This window comes from Takifugu flavidus, chromosome 8 (assembly GCF_003711565.1).
Source record: "Takifugu flavidus isolate HTHZ2018 chromosome 8, ASM371156v2, whole genome shotgun sequence".
Lineage (NCBI taxonomy): Eukaryota > Metazoa > Chordata > Actinopteri > Tetraodontiformes > Tetraodontidae > Takifugu > Takifugu flavidus.
In genome coordinates, this window is record NC_079527.1 from 2,549,899 (window position 1) to 2,577,785 (window position 27,887).

The 27,887-nt window shown below is 43.7% G+C and overlaps 1 protein-coding gene across 2 annotated transcripts; it reads left to right on the forward strand.

Annotated features, from left to right (window-relative positions):
• Positions 1-2,345: 2,345 nt before the first annotated feature.
• On the forward strand, positions 2,346-26,519 carry spen (spen family transcriptional repressor). 2 transcript variants are annotated; one of them, XM_057040028.1, is made up of 15 exons: positions 2,346-2,960; positions 5,325-5,645; positions 10,442-11,053; positions 13,015-13,172; positions 13,295-13,495; positions 13,579-13,730; positions 13,836-13,961; positions 14,086-14,199; positions 14,291-14,404; positions 14,514-14,614; positions 14,694-22,437; positions 22,567-22,911; positions 23,009-23,203; positions 23,751-23,909; positions 23,987-26,519. In XM_057040028.1, exons 1-15 carry the CDS (start codon positions 2,878-2,880, stop codon positions 24,116-24,118), a joined length of 10,557 nt encoding a protein of 3,518 aa, XP_056896008.1. In that variant the 5' UTR covers positions 2,346-2,877; the 3' UTR covers positions 24,119-26,519. The 2 variants fall into 2 exon arrangements, with proteins under 2 accessions (XP_056896008.1, XP_056896010.1); XM_057040030.1 differs by lacking the exons at positions 2,346-2,960; positions 5,325-5,645 and adding an exon at positions 5,707-7,319.
• The last annotated feature ends 1,368 nt before the right edge of the window (positions 26,520-27,887 follow it).

Here is a 27,887-nt window from a genome sequence, read left to right on the forward strand (position 1 = left end):
GTCCCGTGACTCCGTTATCAGAAAAAGGCGTGGGAAATGAGTGGGAACATGAGCCTGACGGTCCGAATCCAGAAATAATCCACGCATGAGAACCACTGAAGAGCACATTCGGGCTTTGGTGTCTAGAAGGTCCACCAAGATAGGAAATTGTACTCCCATAGGTGTATTAGACCTTTAATTGCATTAAGTCCGAGACACAAGGAGGACGTTCTCCACCGACCACTCGTAAATGCAGAGACTGCGCACTGGAGCCGCTGCTACCGCCCCTGGAGCTTCCAGACTTTTCGATTCTCCTCCGATAGGCACGCTGTGCGCATGCGCACACTCGTGTTGTTATCGCATTCGTGACGCATGCATTTAGTTTAGTGCGTGCGCTTAAATTAGTAACACAAGCAGATTAAGGCTGTAGTATAGTAACAGACAATTTACATACACATCTATCTATCTATCTATCTATCTATCTATCTATCTATCTATCTATCTATCTATCTATCTATCTATCTATCTATCTATCTATCACATACACAAACACATATATCTTTAATATATATATATATATATACAAACATGGGACAAATCAGATTTAAAATCACATATAAGCATGTAAAAGGACAAGGTTTAACCTAGGTTTTATTTAACACTTGTCAGCACTTATCATCTCTGCTGTTTTGGACCTTTGGACGCGGTCTCTTTGGCTCATGTTACTTATTAGCTTAAACAGGGTTCAGACTAGGCTATTTGATACAATGGAGTCCACATCATTTTGTGTCCCACTAACAGACTGACATGACAGGTCCCCTGGCAGGAAAGTCAGAATACAAATGAATGTTGTCAAGACTTCTCTATGCATGCCTGTGTTTATTTGTTGATTTCTATTTTACCACGGGAACAGTTTCAGGCTCTATTTTACCAGAAATATTTTATATTTTACTCATTTCTATTATTTTAGTGACATTATTTTATAAATTCTTACTTATTATGGACATTCAATTTGTTTACTGTCAATTCCACAGATTCTCTTAATGATTTAATACTTCTCAACACATACAATATGCAGTGCAGTTGGAACATTCCCACACCTTTTATTAGTCAGTTGAATGAACATCGTAATCACAGCCAGAGTCTTCTCAAATATGTCACACCTTGGTCACCTGGGTTTTGGCATTTTCTGCCATTTAAAAATCTAACCATGATAAACCGACCACCACGCTTGACCATAAGCATAGTAGTGTGCCTGACCCATGTCTGTGTTTCTCCAAAAATGAAGACAAGAATTGTTTTTATCCTAAAAGAGAGATGTAATTCTCATGGAAGCTCCCTTCATCTGGACACAAACTCTGGAGCTCAGTCAGAATGAGCACTGGGTTCTTGGTCATGACTTGTACTGAGACTCTTTTAACCAGATTGCCCACAGAGGTGGGATTGCAAACTCTTGGTTTGGTTGTTTCAAACTAAATTTCAGAATAACGGAGACTCCTGGACTCTTTGGAACCTTCAGTGCAGGGGGCCTTTGTGTGTGTGTGTGTGTGTGTGTGTGTGTGTGTGTGTGTGGCTCTTCACAGATCTGTTTCTATCTAATCCTGTCTCTGAGTTATGGATGTCTTCAGATCTCATGACTTGGTTTTTACTCTGATATGCTACTGTAGTTCAGTGGTGAGACCTTATATTGTCAGATGTGTAGTTTTCCAAGATGATCAAGATGAAATGAAGCCCTCAGCTCTAAAGGTCAAGTTTCTGACTGCACTATAATAGAAATTCTAGCAACAGATTTTGCATACTCACGATGCTGCTTTAAATCATCAGAGTACAACCTAAAGATGTTTGAACATATGTCACACATTCCTCTACTGCAGCTCATCACAGCTTCAAATGTGCTAGTCATTAGAGTAACATTCAGAGATGCATTTGACACGCTCTTCGTTTCCTGTATCCTGTTTCCTCTGAAGGCCAAGCTGTCACATTTTCAAAACACAACTTGTGAACACTTTAAATGAAAGGCTGTGAAGTCAGCCAGCACCCAAAGAAAAAACCCTAAAACAAAAACCATGGGTACTTAAGTCATGCAATGGCTCAAATTTAAAACAGTCAGTTCAGTTACCAGGAAAATATAGAAAGAAATATATACCAGCAGGGTTTGGTGTTGCCAGGGTATCTGCAAAGGAAAATAGCTACTGACAGTTTACTGACTGCATCTACCTTTTATTGGTACATATCTTTTGGATTACTATAGTAACACATCATTACAAGAGCAAATCAAACCAAAATGTTTGCATCCATTAAATTTGGGGATATTACAATAATAATGTTTAACTGGGTAATTCATTCCATTTGCTCAAATATGCACGGAGTTCGTAGTGCCTGATCACGCCATCGCATATCAGCAGTGATAAATCCTCCTCAGAGTCAAAAGCCTTTCAGATGTCAAAACACCTTCAGTCAACGAGGGGTTTTCTCACGCATGCGCAGTATCTGACAGCTATCTCATCGGGGAGAAAAAAAAAAGTTCACACACAAAGCCACGCCTGCGCCGTGCACCTCTCATTACAGGCGAAGTTGCTGCATCTTTTTGTGAGGCTCCATGCTTTCTTTCGACACCCAAAGGTCGCATGGTGTCAGGGACGCGCCTAGTCACGGGAACAGTTTCAGGCGCGTTCGTGAGACGCGAGATCGCGCATTAACAGTGAAGAGTATCAAACAGCGTGCGGGGTTCCAGCCTAATGGTTTACACTGGGTCACCACGACCATTCAATGATTTGCGCCGAGGATTTTTTCCCCTTTTCTTGCCCGGCGTAAAATTTGCAGCCCCTTTTCATTTTGCACGGAGAGAATCTGCCAGAGAAAACTCATCTGCATGATAGGGGAGCAGGAGCACACAGTATGGTCCGGGAAACCAGACATTTATGGGTGGGAAATTTACCCGAAAATGTACGAGAGGAGAAAATCATTGAGCACTTCAAGCGGTGAGTAGCCATAAGCGACATGTGTTTGTGCTTTGGTTCGGAGCGTAACTGGGAGAACGCGTCCAGCATCTCTCTGTTGTGTCCCATTTTAGCGGAGTCGGGATGAAGCAGGAGGTTTCCCCGTACCAAAGTCTCATCTGGCAGCTGCGCCGTCAGCTCTCCATAATCAGCAACGCTGTGCTGCATTTCACTTGCGTTCAGAATGAAAAACGACTCCAACGTGTCCACCACCCACCTAGCGGACATATGCTTTTGCCATTTCTTTTTTTTTGTGTGTGCACTGGAACGAACTTGACGGCTGGGTGATAAGTTGATCTCGTTGTGTGTCTGTTCTGTCACAGCATGGAACCGCTGGAGTTTGCAGCCGCCCACCGTCTCACCTGTCGGGCGAGCGTAAATAAGACGTTTTCCTCCCCATGTCGTCGACGTTAAGAAAAAAGCACAGTCAGTGTAAACAAACCGACATACCTAGCAAGCTGTTAGCTTTGTTGGAGGTTTGCATGTCTGGGTCTGGTTTGACAGACACCGTGCGTTTTGTGATTCCCAAGAACGACCAGGAACCCGCTGCTGAGTTTGTCTGACAACTGCGTCCCACAAAAACACAAGGTGCTTTATAATGCTGTGCACTGCAGCTGTTGCGTTTACCTTTCTTTTAATATATCCCCCCAGACCCAAAACAAGAGAACGAAACCCCCAAAATGTGGCGACGCTGTTGTAAATTGGCTGTGATTGGAAAGGTTGTTCCACGGATGGACCGATGTTGCAACGTTGCCAGGTTGTGGCAGGCGGCTTGTATTTACTTTGTGCGCGTACGGACATGGACGTGGTGACCGTGGCTGCATTATTAACGCGGTACAAAAGCAGCAGCTGCTGACTCGCTCTGCCTGCTGCGCGATCTCATTTAAGGACAATCGGGCAGCATATCGACATTTTACTTTATTAAAATTCAACCCCATTGTGCTCGCCCTGGCCACTTGAGCAGAGCGGATCCGCGCACCCTCACGCGTATATGGCCCTTTGTTTTCTTTCTCGGACGGGCAAAAAACTGTAAAAATCCCCCCCCCACCCCCCCCCCCCCCCCCTTTCTTTTTCATGTGGCTCTCACGTTTGTCTCTGTCTCTTCGGCTGTCAAGGAAATAGCAGCCCGCCTCTCGTCCATGTGCGCATAACACCAATCTGCTTAAAACATCCAGGTTGGCTTCTTTAACCTGAATGCGCCGCCATATCAGTCGCAAGATATCAGATTCACCAGCATAAATCCTGTGTTTATTTAGCATAACACGGACCAAAGGGCATCTTACCCCACAACACACGCCCGACAAACGAATGCGTAAAATACGCATACCCGATGTTATTTTCCACCTTTCGTCGTGCGATCGGCGGCTACAAAGAGCGCAGCGCAAATGTATCGGCTGCGCGGAGGCGCGCTGCGGAACGCGCGTTAATGATTCACCTATATAGCTTTTTATTTACATTAGCTGAGGTTCTAATGCGCGCTGCGCTCGGAGGGTGCCGATCAGCTCGCATGTTACTGTCACGGCAGATGGATGGGGTGTGCACGCCGTCCCGGCACCAGCGTGAACCCAGAGGTAGTCTGGGGTATGCAGGTGCATGACAGCCCGATGTGTGATAGAAGTCATTGAAGATGGGGGACGGCAGAATGAGTAAGCAGTGTGAACTGCTTTTCTAAAATGGCGTCGGAGGCTGTTCAATGTTGGGAACTGGCATGCTCATGCATTTCTGGGTACCCTCCTGAAGAAAGGCTCAAGAGAATCTACCGAAGTATGGGGGCGGTCAATACATAAATATTATGGAGGACTCTGTAGTCATACGCATTTTTTACCCCCCAGCCTGTCATTGGATCCATCCCTTTTTTTCATTCACGTTCTCTCCAGTTTTATTCACACTTTTTAATAACCTACTGTGCAGCAGGTATAAATCCGACACAAAGGTGCTTGCTTGCAGTCAGACAGCAGGAGTCACTAATTTCTCTTGTTTTGAGGAGCTGTTATATGTCTTTAATATGTGACACATTAGTATTCTGGCCATTCCGTCCAGATATGAACTAATTAGCCTGCCTTCCCTTTAAAGATGAGCTCATGTTGAAACGTATGCTTTGCATTTACGAAACATGCATTGTGCCGCGCTTTCAACGCCAGTTGCCGGGTTACGGTTGCCTTGCAATCACGTAGCATACAGGCATAATAAAAGGAGCTTAGCAAGGCTACATTACCTCCACCTCGGCAACACACATCTGCACACACACACACACACACGCGCCATTCTATTTAACACCGTGCACAAATCACACAACAATGCTGTAATCTTGAAAAGACTGACAGATTTTTCCTGTGTTTTCTTCAGGTATGGACGTGTGGAGAGTGTTAAGGTCCTGCCCAAACGGGGCTCAGAAGGAGGAGTCGCTGCATTTGTGGATTTTGTTGACATTAAAAGTGCTCAGAAAGCACACAATGCCATCAACAAAATGGGGGACAGAGACCTGCGCACTGATTACAATGAACCGGGCACGATTCCGAGTGCAGCCAGGGGACTGGATGACAGTCTGTCCTTGGGCTCTCGTGGCCGGGATGTATCAGGGTTCACAAGAGCGGCAGGGGGGGCTGTGTATGGACCCCCCGCGTCGCTCCACAGCAGAGACGGACGATATGAGCGCAGACTAGACGGGTAAGTGGACAAAGTTTCTCTGAAGGCAGGGGGAACCGTGGTTTGTGGTAAACACCGTACCCCCAAGCATCTTACTACCATCTGTTCATTTACTGGTTTGGGCGAGACAGAGAGTTCATGCATATAGGCAAAGTCCTCGGCGCCGGCGTTTGGATTCGCAGGTAGACACCGAGATATTCCATAGGCGAAAGCACGTTCGTACACATGTGCTTTTGAATCAGTTGTCAGGTGTTTAAATGGGATTACAGTTGTGAATGTAAACATCTCGGTGAGATGGATGTGTGATTTGTGGAAATGGCGGGGAAAAGATTGGATATCGTAAAATTTCCCAGGATTATTGCTGGAGAGAGTGAAGGGGGGGAGAGAGAGTGGTTCAACGGTCATCCCTGGGATTCCCCTAATCTGGAGTTACATGCCCTGCTTCATGGATTAATGCCATCTTTTGCCTTATGTACCAAAGCAAGATCACAAGTTGTCTGTATGAAAAGACGTCATTGTTTGGATTAGTCTAAGTGGGTGTGCAGTTATGATGGATGCCTCGCGGAGGTGTTCATCATCCTCATGGGCTGGAGTCATGCGGATAACCTGCTCAGGATATATATCCCCCTCTGTTGGATTAACAACTGCCACACACCTAAAGGATATGTTGTCACACTATGGTATGGGTTGTTTTGGTGGGGGGGTGGGGTGTTGTTGTATTTGGGATTATATATATTAAAACAGGGCTTTACACTGTGAGTTCTGGGAGACCTCTACTGGTGACACATGCAGTAGAGACAACAAAAAACAAGTGAGCAATTGACTTTTTTCCCTCCTTTATTTTTGTGGCGATATTTATTTTTTACCAACTGAGACTTGCCGTTTTCACGGCGGACCAGCATGAACTGTGTTTGGATCATACAATTAGAAGACAAATGCTGGAAATTGAGACTGGAAATGCACATTTGGGAATAATCTGTGGATTACCGCAAGTCCTGAACGTGGAACTACACCTAGTCTGGATACAATCGTACTGAAAGTCATACAGCTGCACCCAGTAACTGGCATTGCCTGGACTCTGTTGGACTTCTTCCACGTACTTCGGCTTTTGAAGATTTGAGCCGACAGACATTATCTGCCACGTGTCATCCTGGAAATGAATACGGCGCTCTTATAAACCTGGATTTGGATTACGCTTAAGACATGTTCTTTATTCATAACCTGTCACTACCAGATTTACACCCCTCTGCTAAAGGAATTAAATCCACTAGGAATGTTTCAAGATTTTGCAGGCCATGAAGCAAGACTTCATTTTTGCATCATGAGTGCCTCAGAAAACAACAGTGGCCGATGCAGTGAAGAAGGACTCTGGAATATCTTTCCTTTTTTCCCGGACTCAAGTAGATGTATGGAATTATGGAAACAAACTAATGTTTCCCAGCATCTGAACTCTCCCATTTGTTTTTGTTGATGCTTCAGCTCATCCGTGCACCCAAGCTCCCGTGCCCTGAAGAAAAGGATTATGTTATCCAGTCGGACAGATTTCCTTTTTTTTCTTTTTTTTTTTCTTTTTCTTTTTTTAAAAATGTTCTACCTCTCCACTCAACATTTTTGCCCCATTTTTGTCTGCTCACAAAGTTCTGTCTCCCTAGATTGTATTTGGAATTATAGGTCAAGTTACCACTCTCTCAAAAGGTTGGTATGTCCTGCCCTGTGTATTTTAGCTGTCCTCTCTAACCCCTAGTTCCAACCCTGTCTCTCTCCATTTCCCCCACTAACTGAACTAGCTGGTACATAGACTATTATATTTACTGCCTGTGTGTCTATAAGCAAAGGTCTCTACCTTGCCTTACCTTATTGTTTTCCTCTCTCCTTTCCCTACCTGATCCCCTCTATGATATCTAGTCTCCTTTTTCTTTATTATGGTAATATAACATTTCTGCTACTTACCATAAAACCATTTGAACAGGTATTCCTTCTGCATTGATAATGCAAGAGATTGTCTGTGGAATTCTATATTATTAAATTTAATATGTAAATTAATTTAGGAATTGCAGATCCATGTTTTTTTATTGAATTAATATGTTGTTGTCATGGTAGTACTTTATTAAAGCAGTGGGATACTGCAGACTGGGGGAAAAAAGCATATTTGGAACTTTTAAAAGCCCCGATAGATGCAGTGCACAGTGTTGTTCTTGCATGTCTTATCACCGGATTCCTGTCAATCCTGAGTCCAAATAGTCCATATCCTGAGTCCATATCCTGCATCAAATATGTCACAAATCAGTGAGAAGCACTTTTGGAAATATGAATAAAATTGATGCCTGCACTGCAATGCCACTGCACATGAGTGAGCCACCACATAAAATTACCTCTTTAGCATGCTGCTGGAATGCATCCTCATAATTATGCTCTCCACGCAATCCCAAAACAGTTGACGTGCTTAGCATGCACCAGAGCCGACTAATAATCAAACACTGATGGGAACTCAGCCAAAAGTCTAACTGAATTATTTTTAAGCTCCATGAATAATGTAGAATCTGTTTTGTATAAAATGAAATTGAAGTGAAATTGAAGGCTCTCTATTGAGTGGCGAGCCTGCACCAACCGAATTAGCATTTTCCAGAGCATCTGGGGGTCAAGGTAATCCATCACTCTCGCAGCAGACATCCTTCTGCCATAGATGTTATTCATGAATCCAACACGGATGATTAGATCAAGTAGGCTGAAACAGAATTTACCCCCCGACTAGCTGGACTTGATTTGTTAGTACTAACGGTGCCTAATGTCCCGAACCAGTTTATCCTTAACGCCCAGAGAACCTGCATACTGTCTTTGTTCTTGTGCTCCGTGTTTTTAGTCCTCCGCTTGCTAATATAAAGCAATAAGCTAAACTATGCAGCTGTAGAAATATTTAAATTTCATTTACACACAACCATCCACATAATACAAATATGTTGTGATGAAATAGGTAACATATTGATCTCCTGCTGATGCCTAATTTTTTTTATCTAAAAAACTAAATAACATCCTTTTCATAGAGATAAAAATACTCAATTTGTTAGGTGGTGGAATGATAAATGATAAAATACTAAATGATTCTGAAGTGGTCATTGTGCTCTTCAGACACACAGCTCAGGTTTAAGAGCTCAGACTGATACATAGGTAGTTAAAATCGGGATTTTTAGTTATAGAAATAAAGGATGTACACTTTATACCAATCATATCGCCATTGCAATGCTTACATGGGCACCACACATGCCACAAAAGGTGCAAAAAAACCCATTTATTTTTATTAGTTATAGAGCTCCCATTCATTTGGAGGACCATACTGTAAATAAAGCAGGCGCTGTGTTCAAATCAGTCCAGCGTGATGGATGCTGTGTGGAATTTAAAATAGAGAGACATTAAAATGTGTTTTAGCCACTGGGTGACGTCGCATCATACAAATCTACAAATGGAAGCATGTGTCGTGGTAACGTTGCGCTAAATGTGACACGTAAGGTGCTTTACATTCACAGAACGTCGTCTTTCAGCGTTAAGGATTCAAGAGAGGTCGCAATTTCTCAGCGGAGTTGCTGTGTTGCATTGTGTATGCCCTTTGTTGGATCGTATAGACATTTAGGATTATAAAAGCCTACGAATAGGCGGATGTTGGATTAAGGCATCGGGTTTCTCGCAGTGAGTTTTGAATAGCACATTTCTAGTATTAATTCATTCCTTCATTATCTATCCTAAATCTGGAATGTCATAAATTATAGCATAGCAACAGTATAAATTGCAGAACATAATTTTTAAAATATGTATAATTAGGTGAGCAGGGTAGAATTTCAGAGGTTGCATTGCCGCATTAGTCTCTAAACGTTTGGGCAGACATTTCTTGTTACTCTCTGGTGCTCATCTTCAATAAAGAAGCTTTGAAGAGCTTTCACGAAGAACAAGTGGTGTCAAACATTTTAAACAAGAGGCTTGTCAGGAGCTACCTTGAAAACATTTTCAGGTAAATGATAAAAGAAAAAGCTCAGTGTTTTTAGTTAGTCAATATGTACAAAAAGGCACAATTCACTCACCTTTCCAATGCTTAAAATGTGGTTAAATCCAGAACTAGAGAAAGAAACTAAAATCAAACCAGAATTAGGGCCGATGTCCTAAAAGATGCATTTATTTCTGAAATTAATATTTTTGGGGTGATTCTTTTAAGGTCTGTTTTGGTGCGTGCGTGTGTGTGTGTGTGAGAGAAATGAGGATATTTTGTCTGGCATGAACAACTCCACTGGACTGCTTTGAGGTCTGCACTCAGAGCAGAGGTTTAGGTAAAAATTGGGTTAGATTAAGGTTTGGGCTTGGAGCTAGGAAAAGATTTTTGTCTATGGAAGTCCTAACAAATATAGAAGTACATGTGTGTGTGAGAGATAGAGAAAGAATGAACCCTTCCACTCACACATTGTCCCGTCCCCCACAATTCCACATCGCTCAAATGAAAACATGTTTGTAAAAAGAATTTCCAATCATGTAACCCTCAAAAACAACGAACGGGCTTTTCTATGAAAGGCATCAGTTTGTCATAAATTTAGGCCTAGAAAATATGCAGCAACTCCAGCTGCTAATTTGCCTGAGACCGCATTGTTGTTGTTTAGCCTGTTGGCAGGAAAATAATATTTTAATGTTTAAAAAACAACAACCCTGCACTGCTTAAGAGATTTCACTTTCCTCGTGTATTTTTCATTTAGGACGCCTTTTTGTCCCTCGTCACTGATGCAAACGGCTGTCTCGGTTATATTAAATGCACTAAAATGCGATGTTCTCTATTTTTGTAGGACAACTGAAAGTCGGGATCGGGCGTACGATCACAGTGCCTACGGACATCACGATCGTCCTGGTAGCAGCTTCGAACGCCAGCGGCACTACGAAACAGACTACTATCGTGATGCACGTGACAGGACTCTAAGCGCCGCGGGGAGCGGGTCTGGAACTTCCAGTGGAAGCGGCGCTCCGGTTTCTTCGGGGGTTGGAAATATGGTGACTGCTGTTGCTGGCAGCACGGGCACAGGTGGATCAGCGGGAGCTTCGACTGGAGGAAGCGGAGGATCTACATCCAGTGGGGTGGGCTTCTACCGCTCCCACAGCAGGAGCCCTTGTCGCTTTGAAACGCCAGAGCCTCGGTATGAGTCCCGCACCAGGGAGCCCTTTACATTGGCCAGCGTGGTTCACAGGGATCTTTACCGTGAGGACAGAGGCAGGCGCGGAGAGCGCTCGTACCGTCACAGCCACAGCCGGTCCCCACACTCGACACATTCGCGAAATCCTTCTCCGCAGAGATTGGCCAGCCAGGCCACTCGCCCTCCACGATCCCACAGTGGCTCAGGCTCCCGCAGCCGCTCCTCCAGCTCGGATTCTGTCAGCAGTACCAGCAGCAGCACGAGTGGCAGGTAAGTGAAGGGTTCTCTTTTAGCCTTTTGCATTGAATTTGCATGTTTCCATCTAACGTGGGTCTGGCTGAAACCGAAAGCACAAGCAAAACTGCATAATCTCAGACTACTTAAGATTCATGGAGAGTCCGTGGTAGGTGTGTCATTAGTAATAATTTGGGAGTGAGTCAAAAACACACTCCACTGGATCTGAGTCTATGCTAGTGTGTGGAAGTCAGTTTCCCTTTAAAATACACTGTTAGAAAAATTGTTTTCATGCCCCAAGTGCAAAGTGTTTTAGAAGCTATGTGCACAAATTTTTGCGTTATTGACGTTTTAGAACCATCATCGGTTTTGCTCTTCTGTTCTGTTACTCTTTTGTTGAATTTCCAAAATTCTGAAAACAATTGGATGTTTTAAGCAAATATGAGGTGCGGAATGGTGCATTCTGGGGTTACATTGTCTTGACCCCCACCTCTGTGTTCTGCTGTGTGATTCTAAGTCTGCAAAATCTTAAGTGTGCATTTGGTTTAGCATTTCATGTTCAAAAATGAAACGCTGTTTCATGAAACTTTGTCATCATGTTTGGGCCTATTAGGAAATGTTTTTCTTTAGCTTTGTTTAGTGAAAGAAAACGTCATTCACTGGAACTGCTTCTGTCTTATCTTTGTCCATATCAGGGTTGCTATTTTAAAAGAAGCAGAAGAATCTTTTATTAGTCCCCAGAAATGGGAAGCTACTCTTTTTTGTTCCGTTTAGCACGCACACACATGCAATGAACACATGCAGGTGCAGTCATTGAGAGAGAGCACATTGCTCTGAGCATTCAGATGTCAGCACCTTTACCAAACAACATTATATTATGTCTTTTTGTTGTTTTTTTTAGACACACCTTCCAAATTCATGATTCTTTTCTCTCTTTTGTGTTTTTTTATTTGAGAGCACAGCGATTGTGGCATTGGATATCAATAAGGATATCCATGACGGTGCTGCACGTTTAAGAGAGGGTGGGTTGTTTTTGGGCTGTGATAGCCCCAATTGTCTGAATCCACTCTATTCTGAAATGTGTGCGATCTACTGGTCATTGATTATCTGGAATTAGAACATCTAAATGTTTTCCAGAAATGATCCCCGACTGATGATTGGACCTCACTGTCAATAGCTTTATTTAAGTGATTTGCATCACATTCAGGCAGGGCAGATTTCGCAGTGCCGAGCCACATGTAGCAACACTACTGGTTTGATATGGTAGCGCTATTAAGGGGATATCAGGAGACGGCTGGTGTATTTTTCTCATTGCCTACCTCCATGTATGGGTAATGGCTCTCCCCCCCGCCTCCGTGAGATCCAGTTAGAACTGGAAATTTCTAGCCAGTGCTGGCTGTCTGCCCACTCCCACAAGCCAGGCTCCGTCAGCAGCACTTCCGAGAGTGTCTGAGCGCAGGGGGAGAAAGTGAGAGGGAAACAAACAGCAGAGGGCTTAGAAAGCTGAGACAGCCACGGGAACGGTGTGAGAGGAACGGTGCACGAGGCAGCTGTGAACGTACCAACAGTGTGCAAATTCTTCAATTTTGTGCTGATGATTGAATGCAAAATGCAATTATGACATCAGACAAAGGGGCTTTTGTTTTTCTCTCCAGCTGAAAAAAAACATAGTTTGATTTTGAACGAAAAAAAACCATGCGCTGAGGTGCACCGCACAAGCTTTCATTTAAATGCTTCCGTTGAGAAATATGGCATGTTTTGACTGCCTTGTTATTTGGACACTATAAGTATAATCTATATTATAGTAAAAATGTAATATTTACAGAGTAAGAACGCTATCGATTGTAAGAGATGTGTATTTTTCTCAATGACAATGGTTGCATGGTCGCCCAGTAACAATCATATTTATTCACATACTTCGAGTGCACAGCTGAATTTGTAGATGCGAGTATGAGCTTTACAACAGCGTCTCCGTCCGTGTTACTGTTTTGCCACAGTGATTCTAGCAGCAGCTCCAGCGATGATTCTCCAGCACGTTCAGTGCAGTCTGCTGCCGTTCCCGCACCCTCGGCTCTTCCTTTATCGTCGCTCGACAAGGATGAACCACGTAAAAGCTTCGGCATAAAGGTCCAAAATCTCCCTGTCCGCTCTACAGGTTAGTTTCAATTGGCTCCTCCACTTAGAGCACGACAAGGTTTTTTTTACTGTGCAGAAATTTTGATGGATCTCAACCTAGAATCATCATTCATAATCAGACTTGTGATGTTTCTGCTACAGACACAAGTCTGAAAGATGGGCTGTTCCACGAGTTTAAGAAACACGGAAAGGTCACGTCGGTGCAGATACACGGTGCCTCTGAAGAGCGATATGGTCTCGTCTTTTTCCGCCAACAAGAAGACCAAGAGAAAGCCCTGGGAGCATCAAAGGGAAAGCTTTTTTTTGGCATGCAAATCGATGTCACCGCCTGGAATGGCCCTGGTACGGTCTAATACTAACCTGTATCACAACAGAGGAACAATCATTGGCACTGTACATGGTTTCACGGCACATTTATTTTTCAGAGACTGAAAGTGAGAATGAGTTTCGTCCCTTGGATGAGAGGATCGATGAGTTTCATCCAAAGGCCACTCGGACATTATTTATTGGAAACCTGGAGAAGACCACCACTTACCACGACCTCCTTAACATCTTTCAGCGCTTTGGCGAGATAGTGGTAGGCTAAGAATTTTAAACAGATCGAGTCATGCAATGATCGACATGGTGCTTGCGTTTGAAATGACCCCACTCAACGCTATATGTGTTTTTATTGTCCCCAAAGGATATTGACATTAAGAAGGTGAACGGAGCCCCACAATATGCCTTTCTACAATATTGCGACATTGCCAGCGTCTGCAAGGCCATAAAGAAAATGGATGGCGAGTACCTTGGGAACAATAGATTAAAGGTTAGGATTCAATCAGTGTTACTTTAATCTTGCTTTTACGTCTCATCCTTTTCCCCCTCCAATAGCCCCCTTTTGGCTACATTTAGTTGTATTACTAAAATCTTGAAACCCCCTCCCTCCGCAGCTGGGCTTTGGTAAAAGTATGCCCACCACGTGTGTCTGGTTGGACGGTTTAGCGTCAAACACAACTGAACAGTTCCTCACTCGTCACTTCTGTCGTTACGGCCACGTTGTCAAGGTAGGTGTGTTTACCCTCCCACCCCTCTCCAGTAGAAGACCGGTGTCGTCTTCTTGGCACTGTGGATCTTATTTTTTGCCCCTTTCCACAGGTTGTCTTGGACAGAATGAAAGGGATGGCCCTTATACTGTACAATAACATCGAATATGCTCAAGCTGCTGTTAAAGACACCAAGGGGTGGAAGATAGGGGGCAGCAAAATCAAGGTAAACTGAACAAAAGTTGTTTTAAATCAAAAAGAGTGCAAGTGTTTTCCTAATTTGCTTGTAATGTGCTTGGCAAGCTGCGTCAGTTGTACCCATTTTTTCTCTTCAGGTGGACTTTGCCAATCAGGAAAGCCAGATGGCTTTTTATCGCTCAATGCAGGCTTCTGGCCAGGATATTCGAGATTTTTATGACATCCTTGCAGAAAGAAGGTTTGTATAGTTTGTTCAGGCAACAGTATAACCATAATATGATAAAATTAATAGCTACCTTTTTTGGTATCGTTTTCAGGGATGACCGGCGCACTTTATACGATTTTCAGGCAGAAAGACAATATTACGAAAATGTGCGGACAACTGGCACTTATACTGAAGATCCCCGCCGCAAGTATCCTGCCAGAAGTCGTGAGTTTTACACCGAATGGGACCCATATCAGGGAGATTATTATGATCCACAATATTTTGAAGATCCTCGGGAGTATCGGGAGTACAGAGCTGATCCCTATGAGCAGGACATCCGCAAGTACAGTTATTTGCAACGGGAACGTGAAAGGGAACGCGAGCGTTTTGAAACGGATCGAGGGCGAGATCATGGGAGGAGAACAATTGAGCGCAGTCAAAGCCCATCTCACATTACTTCCCGTCGTCCTGCAAGTCCTTCTGCATCTCCGTCTCTTTCGGAGAGGATACCAAGTGATTCAGACCGCCGCATTTGCTGCAGATCGTCAGAAAGAAGCGGCAGCTGCAGTTCAATTTCGCCACCCAGATTTGAGAAATTAGAAAAAACGCGCACTGAAAGGTACAACAAAACTGAAAAACTTGAGAAGGATCGCCTCTTTGAGGCTGAAAGATCGAGTGTGGTTGAAAAGGAAAAGCGGTCTGGACGTAAAGATCGCGGGGACAAGGACAAAAGTGAGAAACAGAAGATGAAGAAACTCAAAGTTGCCTCTCCTGTCATCCACCCGTGCGAAACCGAGTCTGAACTTGAAAAAGACGTTAGCCCCGAGTCTGTCTTCCGAAATAAAAACAATAAAATCCAAAAGGAAAGCTCGAGCAAAGGAAGATTGGACCTTCTGCCTTGTGTCGTGCAGTTAACGCGTGTTAAAGAGAAAGAAGGGAAATTGATTGGCAATTCTATTCAGGACAAACCAGTCCAGAAGATTGACAGTCCAAGATTGTTGTCTCCCTCTGATGACCAGAGGAGTCCTCCATTCCGATCAGAATCATTGAAAAATGATGTCTCCAAACATGGAAAGGTGCACAGAGATAAAAACATGCACAGTTTAGTTGAATTTATTGACAAAGATGCTAAAATCAAACCCAAAAAGCACGGAAAATCTGAAATAGCATTTGACAGTGGTATTCCTGTGGACGTCGATCGTTTAGCTGCTAGAAAAAGACGTTTTGAAGATCCTGCAAAAACTGACCGACCAAAAAGAAACAGTGAGGAGGACTTTGTCAGACACGGACTTCATAAACTGTGGACTAATGCTAAAGAAACCGATTTGGATAAGAACCTTTTGATTAAAGGATTACACAAAAAGGATTATCACAAGGAGAAATGTGTCAGAATGATTTCTGGTACCAGTCCTAAAGATGGACGGGACTGTGAAAGCAACACAGTAGGTCTTTCTTTGGAGCAGCAGTCACATATGGGGGATGTGGCAGAAGATTGTTCAGATCACCTGGACTCTCCATACTTTAAAATGGATCTAGAAGGCTCAAAAAGTGAAAATTCAAATCTCACAAAATTGTCGGATGAAGGCAGCCCTGATTTGGATGAATTTAAGGAACAGCAGAAACAGATTTCCTCTGAAAATGAACTGGGGAGGGAAAAGTGTAGAGACTCAGATGATGGTGATGATATTTCTGTGCACATTGACCAGAATGCGATATCTAAGCATGTCGAACAAAGTCGGTGGCTCCGACCCAAGCTTTGTGATCCTGAGAAGTTGCTCAAGTTGGATAACCTACCAAGTAAGGATTCCTGTGACTTTGAAAAGGATTACATGCTCGATGTTGGAAAAGCAACCCGGGATACCACCCAAGAAGACTTCCTGTGTAAACGAAAGAAATTTGAGAGTTTTGACTTGCAGACCGTCACCCCCAAAATAGACCGCAACTTTGGAAGTTCCCAAAAGTTGCATGAAGACACTTATCAGAATATGACGCCGCCAATAACAAGGGGTCTGTTTTCAAATGACGAAGATGAAAAGAGCCAGGCACCTGCTTCCATTTCCAAGAAAGAACGAAAATCTACCCCAGTAGATGACAAGTTTTCACACACAGAGACATTGAAATCCAGTCTGGGCCCAACAGCCACACATTTCCAGTCTCCTGACTCGGATTTCCCAAAACTGAAAACAAATTTATTTGGGTGTGATGAAGAACTAATGCAGCATTGGGAAAGAAGATTGAAGTCTGATTCCGATAGACTGGAGTGGACTTTTCCCAGTGACATTGCAAAGCGTGAGAATCCCCGCAAACGCCTTGGCCAAGATTTAGAACCGGGAGAAGTCCAGACTGATTCAGAGGACGAAGCAGATAGCAGACACATCTCTCCCAAGTCTAGTAGTTCCTTGTCATATCTTCTTAGGGAGCGTGGTGAGAGAATGACAAACTTAAAGCTTTCGGGTTCACTGGAAAAGAACAAGTTTTATTCTTTTGCGCTGGATAAAACTATAACTCCCGACACTAAGGCACTCCTTGAAAGAGCCAAAACACTCTACTCTTCCAGGGAAGATAATTGGTCTTTTCTTCCCTCACGTTTTCCAACTTCCCACAGCAGTTCAGATAAGGATAAGGTGGATTTAGCACCACGGCCAATTCCCTCTTGGTACATGAAAAAGAAAAAGATTCGCACCGACTCTGTTGAAAAGATACATGATAAAAAGGAGGAATTAAAACCACCAGATCAAGAGCGGCAGGACCTGTTTGCCTCCCGTTTCTTACACAGCTCAATCTTTGAGCAGGATTCCCGCCGTTTACAGCATCTAGAACGTAAAGATACACATTTAGAAACCAGCATAGCCAAGTCTTCATCAAAGCCTGGGGCAAGTGAAGCGCAGCCAGAATCTGGACCAGGGGACATTCCACAAGAGCCTATAGTGCTTTTCCATAGTCGTTTTTTGGAGCTTCAACAACAAAGGGACAAAGAGCAGCACCACCCTGACACCGAGAATGAATTAACTGTTACAGAAGTAAAAGAAAATGAAGTGCCAAATTGTGAAAATGTCCTGCCAGATAAGGAACCTGAGCCTCTACCGAAGGCTGATGACAAAATAATTGTCAACTCAGCAACAGCATCTAATTCCCTGTGTGGTTCACCTGCTAAAGAAGTGTCCTCACCTGAAAATAAAGATTTTTTAATGCCAACCTTTGATCAACCTAGCTACGTTGTTAAAGAAGAAAAAGCTGAGGAAGTTCTTGAAATGCCCTCTCAATCGCTTCAAAAGGAAGACTGCAAACCCATTGCTCCTAAACTCACCGTATCGCTTACTCCAGTTCTTTACGAGATGGAAAACAAATTGCAAAAATCAGAACTGTTTGAATCAAAAATCAAAATCGAGGGTAATTTAGAAATTGGAAATAGTCCTCTTGTGGTAGAGAAACCTCCCACTCCTGATAGTTCTGAGAGAAAGTCTGCTGATTTCGCATATGCCGACTGTTCAAAGACTGAAGAAAAAAATGAAATTGTGAAAGCTGAACCTAAAATGGAGAATGTAGAAAACAAGGACATTGAAGAACCTCAAAAGCCTGAGACCGATATTGACGTTTGTATGCCAGAGCTAGAGGTGGAAATAAAACCATTACCTAATCGTAGACAGGCAAAGAATAAAAGGACAAAACAGGTGTCAGGATTACGGACTTTGCAGGCCTCCCAAATTGTTGCCTCTGAGAAACCTGCGACACGAAAGAGTGAAAGAATCGACAAAGAGAAACTCAAAAGGGCCTCGTCTCCGAGGGCAGAAGTACCGAAATCCTCTGAGTCTAAATCCACGTCGAAGTCCCCAATTCATGCATCAGATTCTGACCAAAACATTGAGTCGAGTTTGATCCTTGGAAGGACACGGCGCAGGAATGTCAGGTCGGTTTATGCGACGCTACACGAGGATGACCAAGCTGCGAAAGAAGCCGCTGAACCGTCCCGATCCATGCGCAAGCGTGGGGGTGATAAAGAACCGATACAAGATGTTCAAATCCCCTCCACCAATACAAGGCGTGGGCGTCCGCCAAAAAGGGGAGTCAAACGAATTGAAGAGGTATCTCCCTTTAAAGGGGACCAGCAAAAAGTCATAGAAGAAGACACAGAGACCTCAAATATTATAGAGGCTGTGAAGTCCTCTGAAGGATGGCGTTCACCACGAACTCAGAAGACACCACAAACACAAATGACCGCATGTCCTGTTCACAAAAAAGGAGGTAGAACAGACAAACAGTCTGAGAGCATGAAGGTGTTTGGAGACCAAAATGAGTTTGCAGGTAATGCTGAGTCAGATAATAACCCTAAAGATGAATCTGAGCTATCTGTAGAATCTGAAAAGGCTGAAAATGTCAACACGCCCCACAGAAATGAAAAAGATATGAAAGATTTTAATGTAAAGAAATCGGTTGATGGGAATGTTGAAAAGCAAGACAGCAGCGGCTCCGAGAGAAAGCAGGCTGAAAAGAATATTAAACTCAAAATGCCAAGGCTGAAGAGAAATGCCAAACAAATCACCGAGGACAAATCGCACAACTTGAAAGATTTCGAGATACGTGTAAGTGTTGACGATGTAAAAGGTTTAATTCGTTCAGAGGATGAGCGCGGATCGTTTGAAGCCCTGACAAAAACAAAAACCGTTGTGCATGGGAACGAAGAATCAAAGATTGTTTTGAAAGAGACAAAACAGTCACCGCAGGAAAAGGAGGATAGCTCATCAGAGGCGGAACTGCCCGATGATCCGGCTGCTCTGTTGGCCCAGCAGATGGAGCTAGAGCGGGCAGTCGAAAATATCGCTAAACTTACTGTTGAGCATCCTACAAGACCTTATAAGGAGCAGCCTCCAAGCCAGCCAAGGATATTGCGTCCAGCTATAGAAGCAGAGCCAGAAGCTGAGGTCGAGGAGGAAAAGCGGGCTATTCCTGCAAGTGAAACTGAGCTTGCAGCTGCGATTGATTCCATTACGGCAGAAGAAGCGGACGCAGAGAATTTTGCAGCTCCTGCTACTTATACCGCTCTCATTCCTACCCCAGATTCTGTGATATCCTCCTCTAATGAGATTCTGGAGCCCGAGGCACACGTGATTCTCAACAGTAATCTTGCAACAGACTCAGATGATAGTCCTCTGACACGTAGTCCGCAAAGCATGATGCTACAGGCAAAAACAGCTGCTAATGCCCCTGTTCCTGATACTCCCAAGAAAATTGGTAAAGTTCGAGCGAAAACCCCAAAGAAGGCAAGAAGTCGTAAAGGCGCAGTGGCCAAGAAAGGGGACACCTTGGAAGAGGTTTCACAAGCAGATCCCTCACCGGTCAAGTTACCGGAGTCAATCCCAGAAGACCCAGAAATGATTAAATCCAAAACAGTCGCTGTGGCTGGGGCAAATGCAGCAGCCTCGGTTGTCACTGCTGTTGCAACGTGTAGACGTGACGTTACGAGTGCTATAACTGTGGACACGCCCAAAGAGGCAGAGCAGCCTGATGTTGATCAGCCTGTTCCCAAAGAATCCGCCTTTCATTCAGGTCCAAGCAACTCCAGTTGTAAGAAGCCTCCCCAAACAGCAGAGCCGTGCACCCCTACTCTTGCCTCTGCTACCTCGTGCCCGCAGCCTATATCACAGTTCAGTGTACCTCTCCTCCAGCCAGCCAAAATACAGCTTTCACCAGACTGGCCTCCTCGAAATGAAGAAAGTAGAATCTGTGTAGCTCCCTCTTGTCACGTGACTGTGGTTACTCCTTCTGCACCTGCCTCAGCTACTCTTGGAACTGCCTCAAACAATCCTCCAAAGCCCCCTGACACCAAGGCGTCTGATATCGACCCCAGTTCGAGTACACTTCGGAAAATACTTATGGAGCCCAAGTATGTGTCTGCATCAAACAATAATTCTGTCCCTTCGACCACAGTGACGTCGACACTGTCTAAGACGTTGCGGGTGGCAGAGAATGAAAGTATATCTGATACCTTGGGTTCGAGACAGTTTAACCCAGAGGAAAGATCATCTTTACACAACCAACCCATACAACACAAGCCATTTCTACTGACAGAGTCCCAGAACTGTAGAGAGAAGTCCCAACATACAGTTATTTCTCCTACTACCTCAGTTATAAGTCGAATTCCAATGCCTTATGACACAGAGGAAACTCCAAGAATTTCACTGAGCAACCGAAGCACTGGCTTAGCTCTCCCTAAGCAGAAATTCAGGCCAACATCTAATGAAAATAACCGCCACCATGGCATGGATATCGTAGAAGACGGGACAAGGGTACGCTCTGTTGTAGAAACGATTCCTTACAATACGGGTTCTGGCCCTGGCCTGAGAGTCAATACTTCAGAAGGGGTCGTCGTTTTGAGTTATTCGGGTCAGAAAACTGAAGGACCGCACAGAATGAGAGCCAAGATTAGCCAGATTCCTCAAGCCAGTGCTGGTGATCTCGAGTTTCAGCAGTCCGTGTCAAAATCTTCATTAAAACAAGACCCCGTCATAACATCGTCCCAGTCGACTACCCCAAAACCAACTTCAACTCCTGCAGCTTATGGGCACACTGGGGTTCTCTTGACAGGCCAGTCCTATAACGCGCAACCTGTCATTTCAAGTACTAAGCAAGAGAATCTTGCGTGTGATAAATCTGAAGCTCCATATCATACAGCGACCCAGGGCGGTGTGGTTAAGATGTTCCAGCAGCCAATTAGTTCTCCCAAAGTCCTGATGTACAACCAACCCGTAATACAGCAGCAGCATAGCAAAAACGGACTGGGGGCAGACCATCTTCCAAAAAAGATGGACATTAGCAAAACTGCTCAGCATTCCAACATCAGTCCAGTCTTAAGTCCACATCACCCTTCATTATCTGGAAGCCGCATGAGTCCAAACCCTAGCATCCCACCTGATCGTTCGGCCGTACACCTGAAGCAAGAGCTCCAGTCACCACGAGCAGCTGTTCAGTCTGCCCTGCCCTTTGGTAAAACATGTCCTCCAAGCAGTTCTCCTAGAGGAACATCTGTTGTTTTAGGCCACAGAGTGCCGGGAATGACCACATATCATTCGGGGATCCATCACCCAACGTCAGAGCCGTCCTCCGTCATTATTCAGCCTCACAGCGTGACTCAGTCCGTGACTCACGAGGCCAGGATGAACAGCACGCCGATGTCGGGGATAAGCTACGGACGGCGAGGGGAGTCTCTATCTTCTCCACACCCTGCACCCTCGCAACGTTCAAACACGCCGCAGCCTAAGGTCATCAGAGAGATGACTCATTCAAGTCCCCAAGGGTCAGTCTTAGGAGGTGGCAGCAGCATCAATGAAGATGACCACAGGCACTTTAACCAAGCCCTTAGCAGATCTTCGATGCCACAACTCCAGCCCGAAGTCATGATGATTCACGGTGATCATAGAGGACTCCACCCAAACATCCGCCTGGATCAGTATAGAGACATGCACCAGCGCATCCTTATACACCAGCAACTAGGAGATCAAACGTCTGTGGAGGGAAGACACTCGCGCACCACGGAGACAGGAACATCATCTTCCAGCAATGTGTCTGTGTCTGCAAAAAGTCCTGTAGTCGGGAAGAGCCTGGAACTGTCAGCAAAAGAGTCTTTTAAGCCGCTAGAGGGAAAACTGATGCATCCCCCCTCAAGCGAGAGCAGAATCAGGGGAGTCCATGCATCTAGTCCTGTCATGGTGTCTCCTCATGCTCATGGAGTTCAGATGATGTGTCCTGGAGGCGCAGGATCCTTTCCAGTTTATCGGGACATGCGGGGATACCAATCGCAGTTTCCAGGGCGTGCTTCTCCAGGACACAACCTCCCCAACCAAGGAATGCCATCATCTCAGGTCTGTTGATCCTTTCTCAATCTGTTTTGCAAATGCATTATTGTGCTTATAGTCATTTCTCTGAGCTGCGTTTATGGACACAGAAATGGACATATAGCTCTGATCATTGGTGTGTGTTCAATAATCCAGGTCCCACCAGAGCCTGAACTGGGTCACCGAAGTCAAATGTCTCAGTCACACGTGGGTGGAAGCGATTCCAAGCCCGAGACTTCCCATCTTCGCCACGCTACCTCCGCCGAACTCTCGCACCTTTCCCGAATACAAGGGGACGGAGTGTCCCCGTCCTACCAGTCTCCCATGACGTCCCCGAAGAGTCTCGCTCACAAGTCAGATCTCACTCTGCAGAACGGTCCTCCGGCATTCCTGTCAACGCCGCCGCCAACAGTACCCGCGGCCAGTGCTGGGCACCCACGGCCCGATGCCAAGTTGGAACATGCTGGTCATCGTTCCATTGACACCGTGCAGCTTTTGACGGTAGATACGGATGTTTGTTTGGTTGTCTTAAGGCATTAGACAAGACGACAATGTGAGGAAAATAAAACGTTTAAAAAAAAAACCGTTTTTCTTTCAGAAATATCCTATTGTGTGGCAAGGCTTGCTGGCACTGAAGAACGACCAGGCTGCTGTGCAGTTGCACTTTGTCTCCGGCAACACTATACTGGCCCAGCGTTCACTACCACCCCCAGAGGGGGGTCCATATCTCCGTATTGTTCAGAGGATGAGGCTTGAGGCTTCTCAGCTGGACAGTGTGGCCCGCAGAATGACCGTAAGTGTCGTTCAGATTCCCTTTAAAAACATCAAATCATGTTCAACAGAAAGGGGGACTAAAATGGGCCTGTGGGAATATCCATCCCTTCGGATGTTTTCCTTAAATCCTACTCTCTGTAATCGCAGCACCGACTGTGAGCCTGTCAGTAAGTCTTGCCCTCGTGAACAGACCTTTTCAAGTCTTGAAAAAAATTCTTTATTAGACTGAGGTCTTAATTATCTGAGCGGAGGTGCCCACTGATGGGTTTTCTTGTAGGCCACAATTACAATGCTTATTACCGTATATATTTAAATATTTTCATTTTAAATTCTAGCTTTATAAGACCAAGACCTTTGGGTGAAATGGTCTCTTTCACGGGAGCTATAGGGCTCTTGAGGCCTTCCTCCCTGTATGCTGTAATTTAACTAACATGATCTCCCTTTAATTACTGTTATTTCTATAAATTACAATTAATTTTCACACACTTTTTTGCCATGACATGATACGTCTAAGGTAGTTGGATACATTTCTTGCTATTCTTACAAAGTCTTGTGGCTCATGACAGGTGGAGAGTGACTACTGTTTGCTGCTGGCTCTGCCCTGTGGTCGGGATCAGGAAGACGTCCTGGGTCAGACCCAAGCCTTAAAGAGCGCGTTCATCACCTACCTGCAGGCCAAACAGGCAGCTGGGATCATCAACGTGCCCAATCCTGGCTCGAATCAGGTGCGTGGTTAGCAGATCTCTGTCCCAACTATAAAGTGAGGTGGTGGTTAAGCTGACTGTCTCCTCCTGATCCACAGCCGGCTTATGTGGTGCAGATCTTCCCACCATGTGAATTCTCAGAAAGCCACCTTTCCCGATTGGCCCCGGACCTTCTCAGCAGCATTTCTAGCATTTCTCCTCACCTCATGATTGTCATTGCCGCTGTTTAATTACCTCCATTTTCTTTCCCTTTTTTCCTTTTTTGTTTTGACTTGAAGAAAGCCAACACCAGCCCCTTTTAACGCCGCCACTTTTGTAAACCGGAACTCTCATTTTTTTTATGTTTGATTTTAAAAAAAAGAAGAAAAAAAAATTGAATATCGCATGCACTGTCTTTTTTTCTCGTTCACTTCACCAAGTCCTTAAGTCATTCAATGACATTGAATTCCAAAAACTATACCTTTACCGAGAAGATTTGAACAGCTGAACTGGTATTTTGATGATCATTTCCAATTTTTCATGTAATATTTGCCATTTTTAAGGTGTTGTGCATAGCCTTTTCTTATCCATAGTATCCTTAAAGCTATGGAAAGCTATGGACCTTCCTAAGGGATATTTTTTACCTCCATAAAAGTGATTGTGAATTTTTTTTAAAACAATGTGAACATCATTGCACTATGATAAGGAAACAATTGTGAATTTTGTACAGATTTGAGTATAAAACATGTTATGGGATTTATTTTACGATCAGCTGTGCTTGTTGAAGATGAAAACAAAATAGTTGCCTGGATGATCAAATGTCCTCAGTTTGATCACAAAGCTTTTCGCCTTCATCAATCAGCCAACTTCTTCATCATTTCCAGGCTTAGCTCTCCTTGCTAAAGCGTTCCCTGCCCCAGGAACGCACAAGGGGACACTAAGAGTTGTACAGTTTATGCTCAATGCCTCAACAGGGGACTGTGTAAAGATAATTTAATTTTTTCCCCTTTTCTTTAAGCCTATGGATCCTGTGGACATTTTGAAACTGTAAATAGTATACATACATATACATATATATATATATATATATATATATATTTAAAAACTAAAGCAAAATGAAGAGACCAAGTCAGTTATTTTATAGATTGTTTTTTTGTGTTTGCTTTTGGGGGGGAGGTCCAGAGGGAAATGCATTGTTCTCAGTAGAAAAACACCAGTTGAATTAATTTTGTGCCAAAATTAGTTTTTGCAAACACTTAACTTTCCCAATGTATCTTACTCAGAAAAGGATTGCTCTGATTGCTAGTTCATCTTTGACTTTGAGATTTGATTGAGTGTTGTTTTTTTTAAATTCATCAGCTCCATTCTGTTACTACAGTTTCTTTTTAAGTTATGATTTTTGTTTTTATTTGACCTTCTGTTCTTATTTATATTGTTTTGTTTCTCCCTATGGCCCGTTACTGCCCTCTGCTGTCGGTATCTGGTAAAATTCTACTACGGCACGAGGTCACGTGATCCCTAAATTGCAAATGTGTTGTAGCATGGTTTATTTTCAAAAAAGGGGCAAAGAATGTGACTTTAACTTGATATCATGCCGCTAATGGATGTGTTTATCATATGTCTTGTCATCTCTATTAACTGTCTTCTTGAGCCAGGTTGTAAATACTAATGTCCCTAATGTGCTCTTGTGCATCTTTACCCCATTTCTATGTGTCTTTCTTCAGGGTCCTTATTTTTGTTTTGTGCAACAAAACAAAGCAGTCTAAAAAAAAAAAAGAAGAAAAATAAGAGCGCAGGAGTGTGAAACCGATGCTGAAAGTAAAACCTCGCTTGTCAGTTTTGGGATGTAAATATTTCTATGACTGCAAGCTGAATATTGTTATGGTTATGTTGAAAGCACTTATACATTTTAATAAACGAGCAAAGGATAAAAAAATCTAGAAAAATTTAAACATGAGACATAAATATGGAATCTGTCTTTTGATTTATCTTAATTTTGAGTGTATTTTGCTGTTCCTCCATGAGGACATTTTAAAGTGTAAAATAAATGGTTGTTTAACTTACTTCTGAAGATCATTAAATGGTCCATTACTTTTGTTTAGCGTTTATGGGTTTTCATTTGTGACCTTCCCTTTAAATGGTCCTTCACTGGCTTATTTTGCACCTGATTTTGTACATGATTTACCTGGAGTATTATAATTTATTGGAATACACGTTGCAGTACATCGATCGGTCGGTAGGTGGCAGTATTTTTACACCTGAGATTCCACCTTCAACCCAACAAAGTAAAGCAGATTCTATTCAAACGTGAAAATGGAATCTATGAAAATAGCCTTATAATTTTAGACCTAGCTCTCACATTGATATTTCCAAGCATTCTGCCATTGTGTCCTGTGATTTTACAACTGTGTACATTTCTTTTCCCGTCCAGAAAAGTATTGCTTTGAGTCTATTAAACCCTCTCAACAGGAACAAAATAACAGTAAGAAACAACTAAAACATATCAGTACAATGTAAAAAGCTAAAGCTGAGTGAAGCTTTATGAACCACTGTATAATTCCATACTATCATCACCCCACAAAATACCCCCCTTTGTTCTGATACATTAAGAAATAGCAATGATGTCATGTAAATAAAGTGCCATTTAAAGAACTCGGTGAATGAATCTGTTCTTCTCTAACGCTCATTAAATTCGTACTTGTCAAAGCTACAGCCTACAATCCATTAGAACAGTTCTGGGGGGGATTCTAAGGTCACCAGTTTCTTACTGAAAACCCAACAGGACATCAGAGAGGTCCAAAGGAATTCTACCTTAATGTTCTGGCCTAAAGTGGCGCATTCCTTCCTTGTAGCATTTTTCTTTTCACGTAAATGATTTTCTTTTTTGTACAAAGTTGTTGGTTCTTAAAATAAAAAGGGGCAACTGTTGCAGAAGCATCTGAAGAATGGACCGCTGCTGTGCTTTAATTGTTTTCTCCTGCGACGCCGTCTCGGGCAGGAAAGAGCTGAGTGTGATCAGGCAGAAAACTTGAGATGGAAGTGATTTATTGCTGCCTGGCAGGCTGACACGGAATGAGAGCTGATGTACTTTTCGCAGGCATGAGAAGGTGCAGATCAGATTAGTGCGTTTTGTTCCACTTCCATCCACACATGAACAGTTTTTGCCTGTGGCTGCTAAGAAAAAAGAAAGAAAAGGTTGTTCAGGAGTCATGTGACCTTGAGAGCCAACGCTGATCCCCTCTTTAATTATTTGCTACAACCTGACGTTTTGAACGCTTCATTTTCCGTATGAAATGAGGAGAATGTGAAGAATTTACTGACTGGTTTTGCAGACGCGTGTGAAGCTTCTCGGCGCTGATCTCCCAGAATTCCTTGCAGATGTTTAATCAATTTGTCCTCACACAGGAGCGTGGAGGCGAATAAAAACAGCAAAATGTAGAAGCTGTTAATGGCTGTGAACGATTAGCTATTGAAATTAAACTTCAGCTCATGTGTGGTTTGCTTCTCATGAAATAATTAAAATCTTGAACAGTTTTCACCTTTTAAAACCTTCTCGTACACTTTGTGGCCCATTTTCCCGTGAACTGGCGGGTCTGAAGGTTTATTAGATGCTCGGGGCTGATCTGACTCATCCCACTCCTGCCTGAGAGAATGTTGGTGCCAGCTGTGGTTTCACCAAATGTGGACGCTTTAATGTTCGTGTGGATTCCTCCAAGGACAAAATCAGGGAGGTTTTGTGGGACTTCTTTGAAATAATAATGCAATTTAATATAAGTTTTTCTACTGTTGGTAAATATTTGGAGTCTGATTACGGCAGCGCCGTGTTTTGAGGCCTGGGCTGAGAAACAGAGGATTCTTGGTTCAAGTCCCAGTGCAGACAAAACATGGAAGGTGTCCTGGTAGTAGGGGAAGGTGCACTGCTGAGGTCCCCTTGAGCAAGGTATGGAACCCACAAATGCTCATCAGGGGCCCAGCAATGAGCTGGCAGCACGTCCAGGGGTGGGTTCACCCATTATGCAC

What these genes read in the sequence shown, in the direction of transcription:
- spen (XM_057040028.1), top strand. Translation starts at nt 2,878, where the DNA reads ATGGTCCGGGAAACCAGACATTTATGGGTGGGAAATTTACCCGAAAAT. An exon ending in TTGGGAACAATAGATTAAAG is followed by an intron (nt 13,962 to 14,085) that starts GTTAGGATTCAA and finishes CTCCCTCCGCAG; the next exon opens with CTGGGCTTTGGTAAAAGTAT. An exon ending in CCAATCCTGGCTCGAATCAG is followed by an intron (nt 23,910 to 23,986) that starts GTGCGTGGTTAG and finishes CCTGATCCACAG; the next exon opens with CCGGCTTATGTGGTGCAGAT.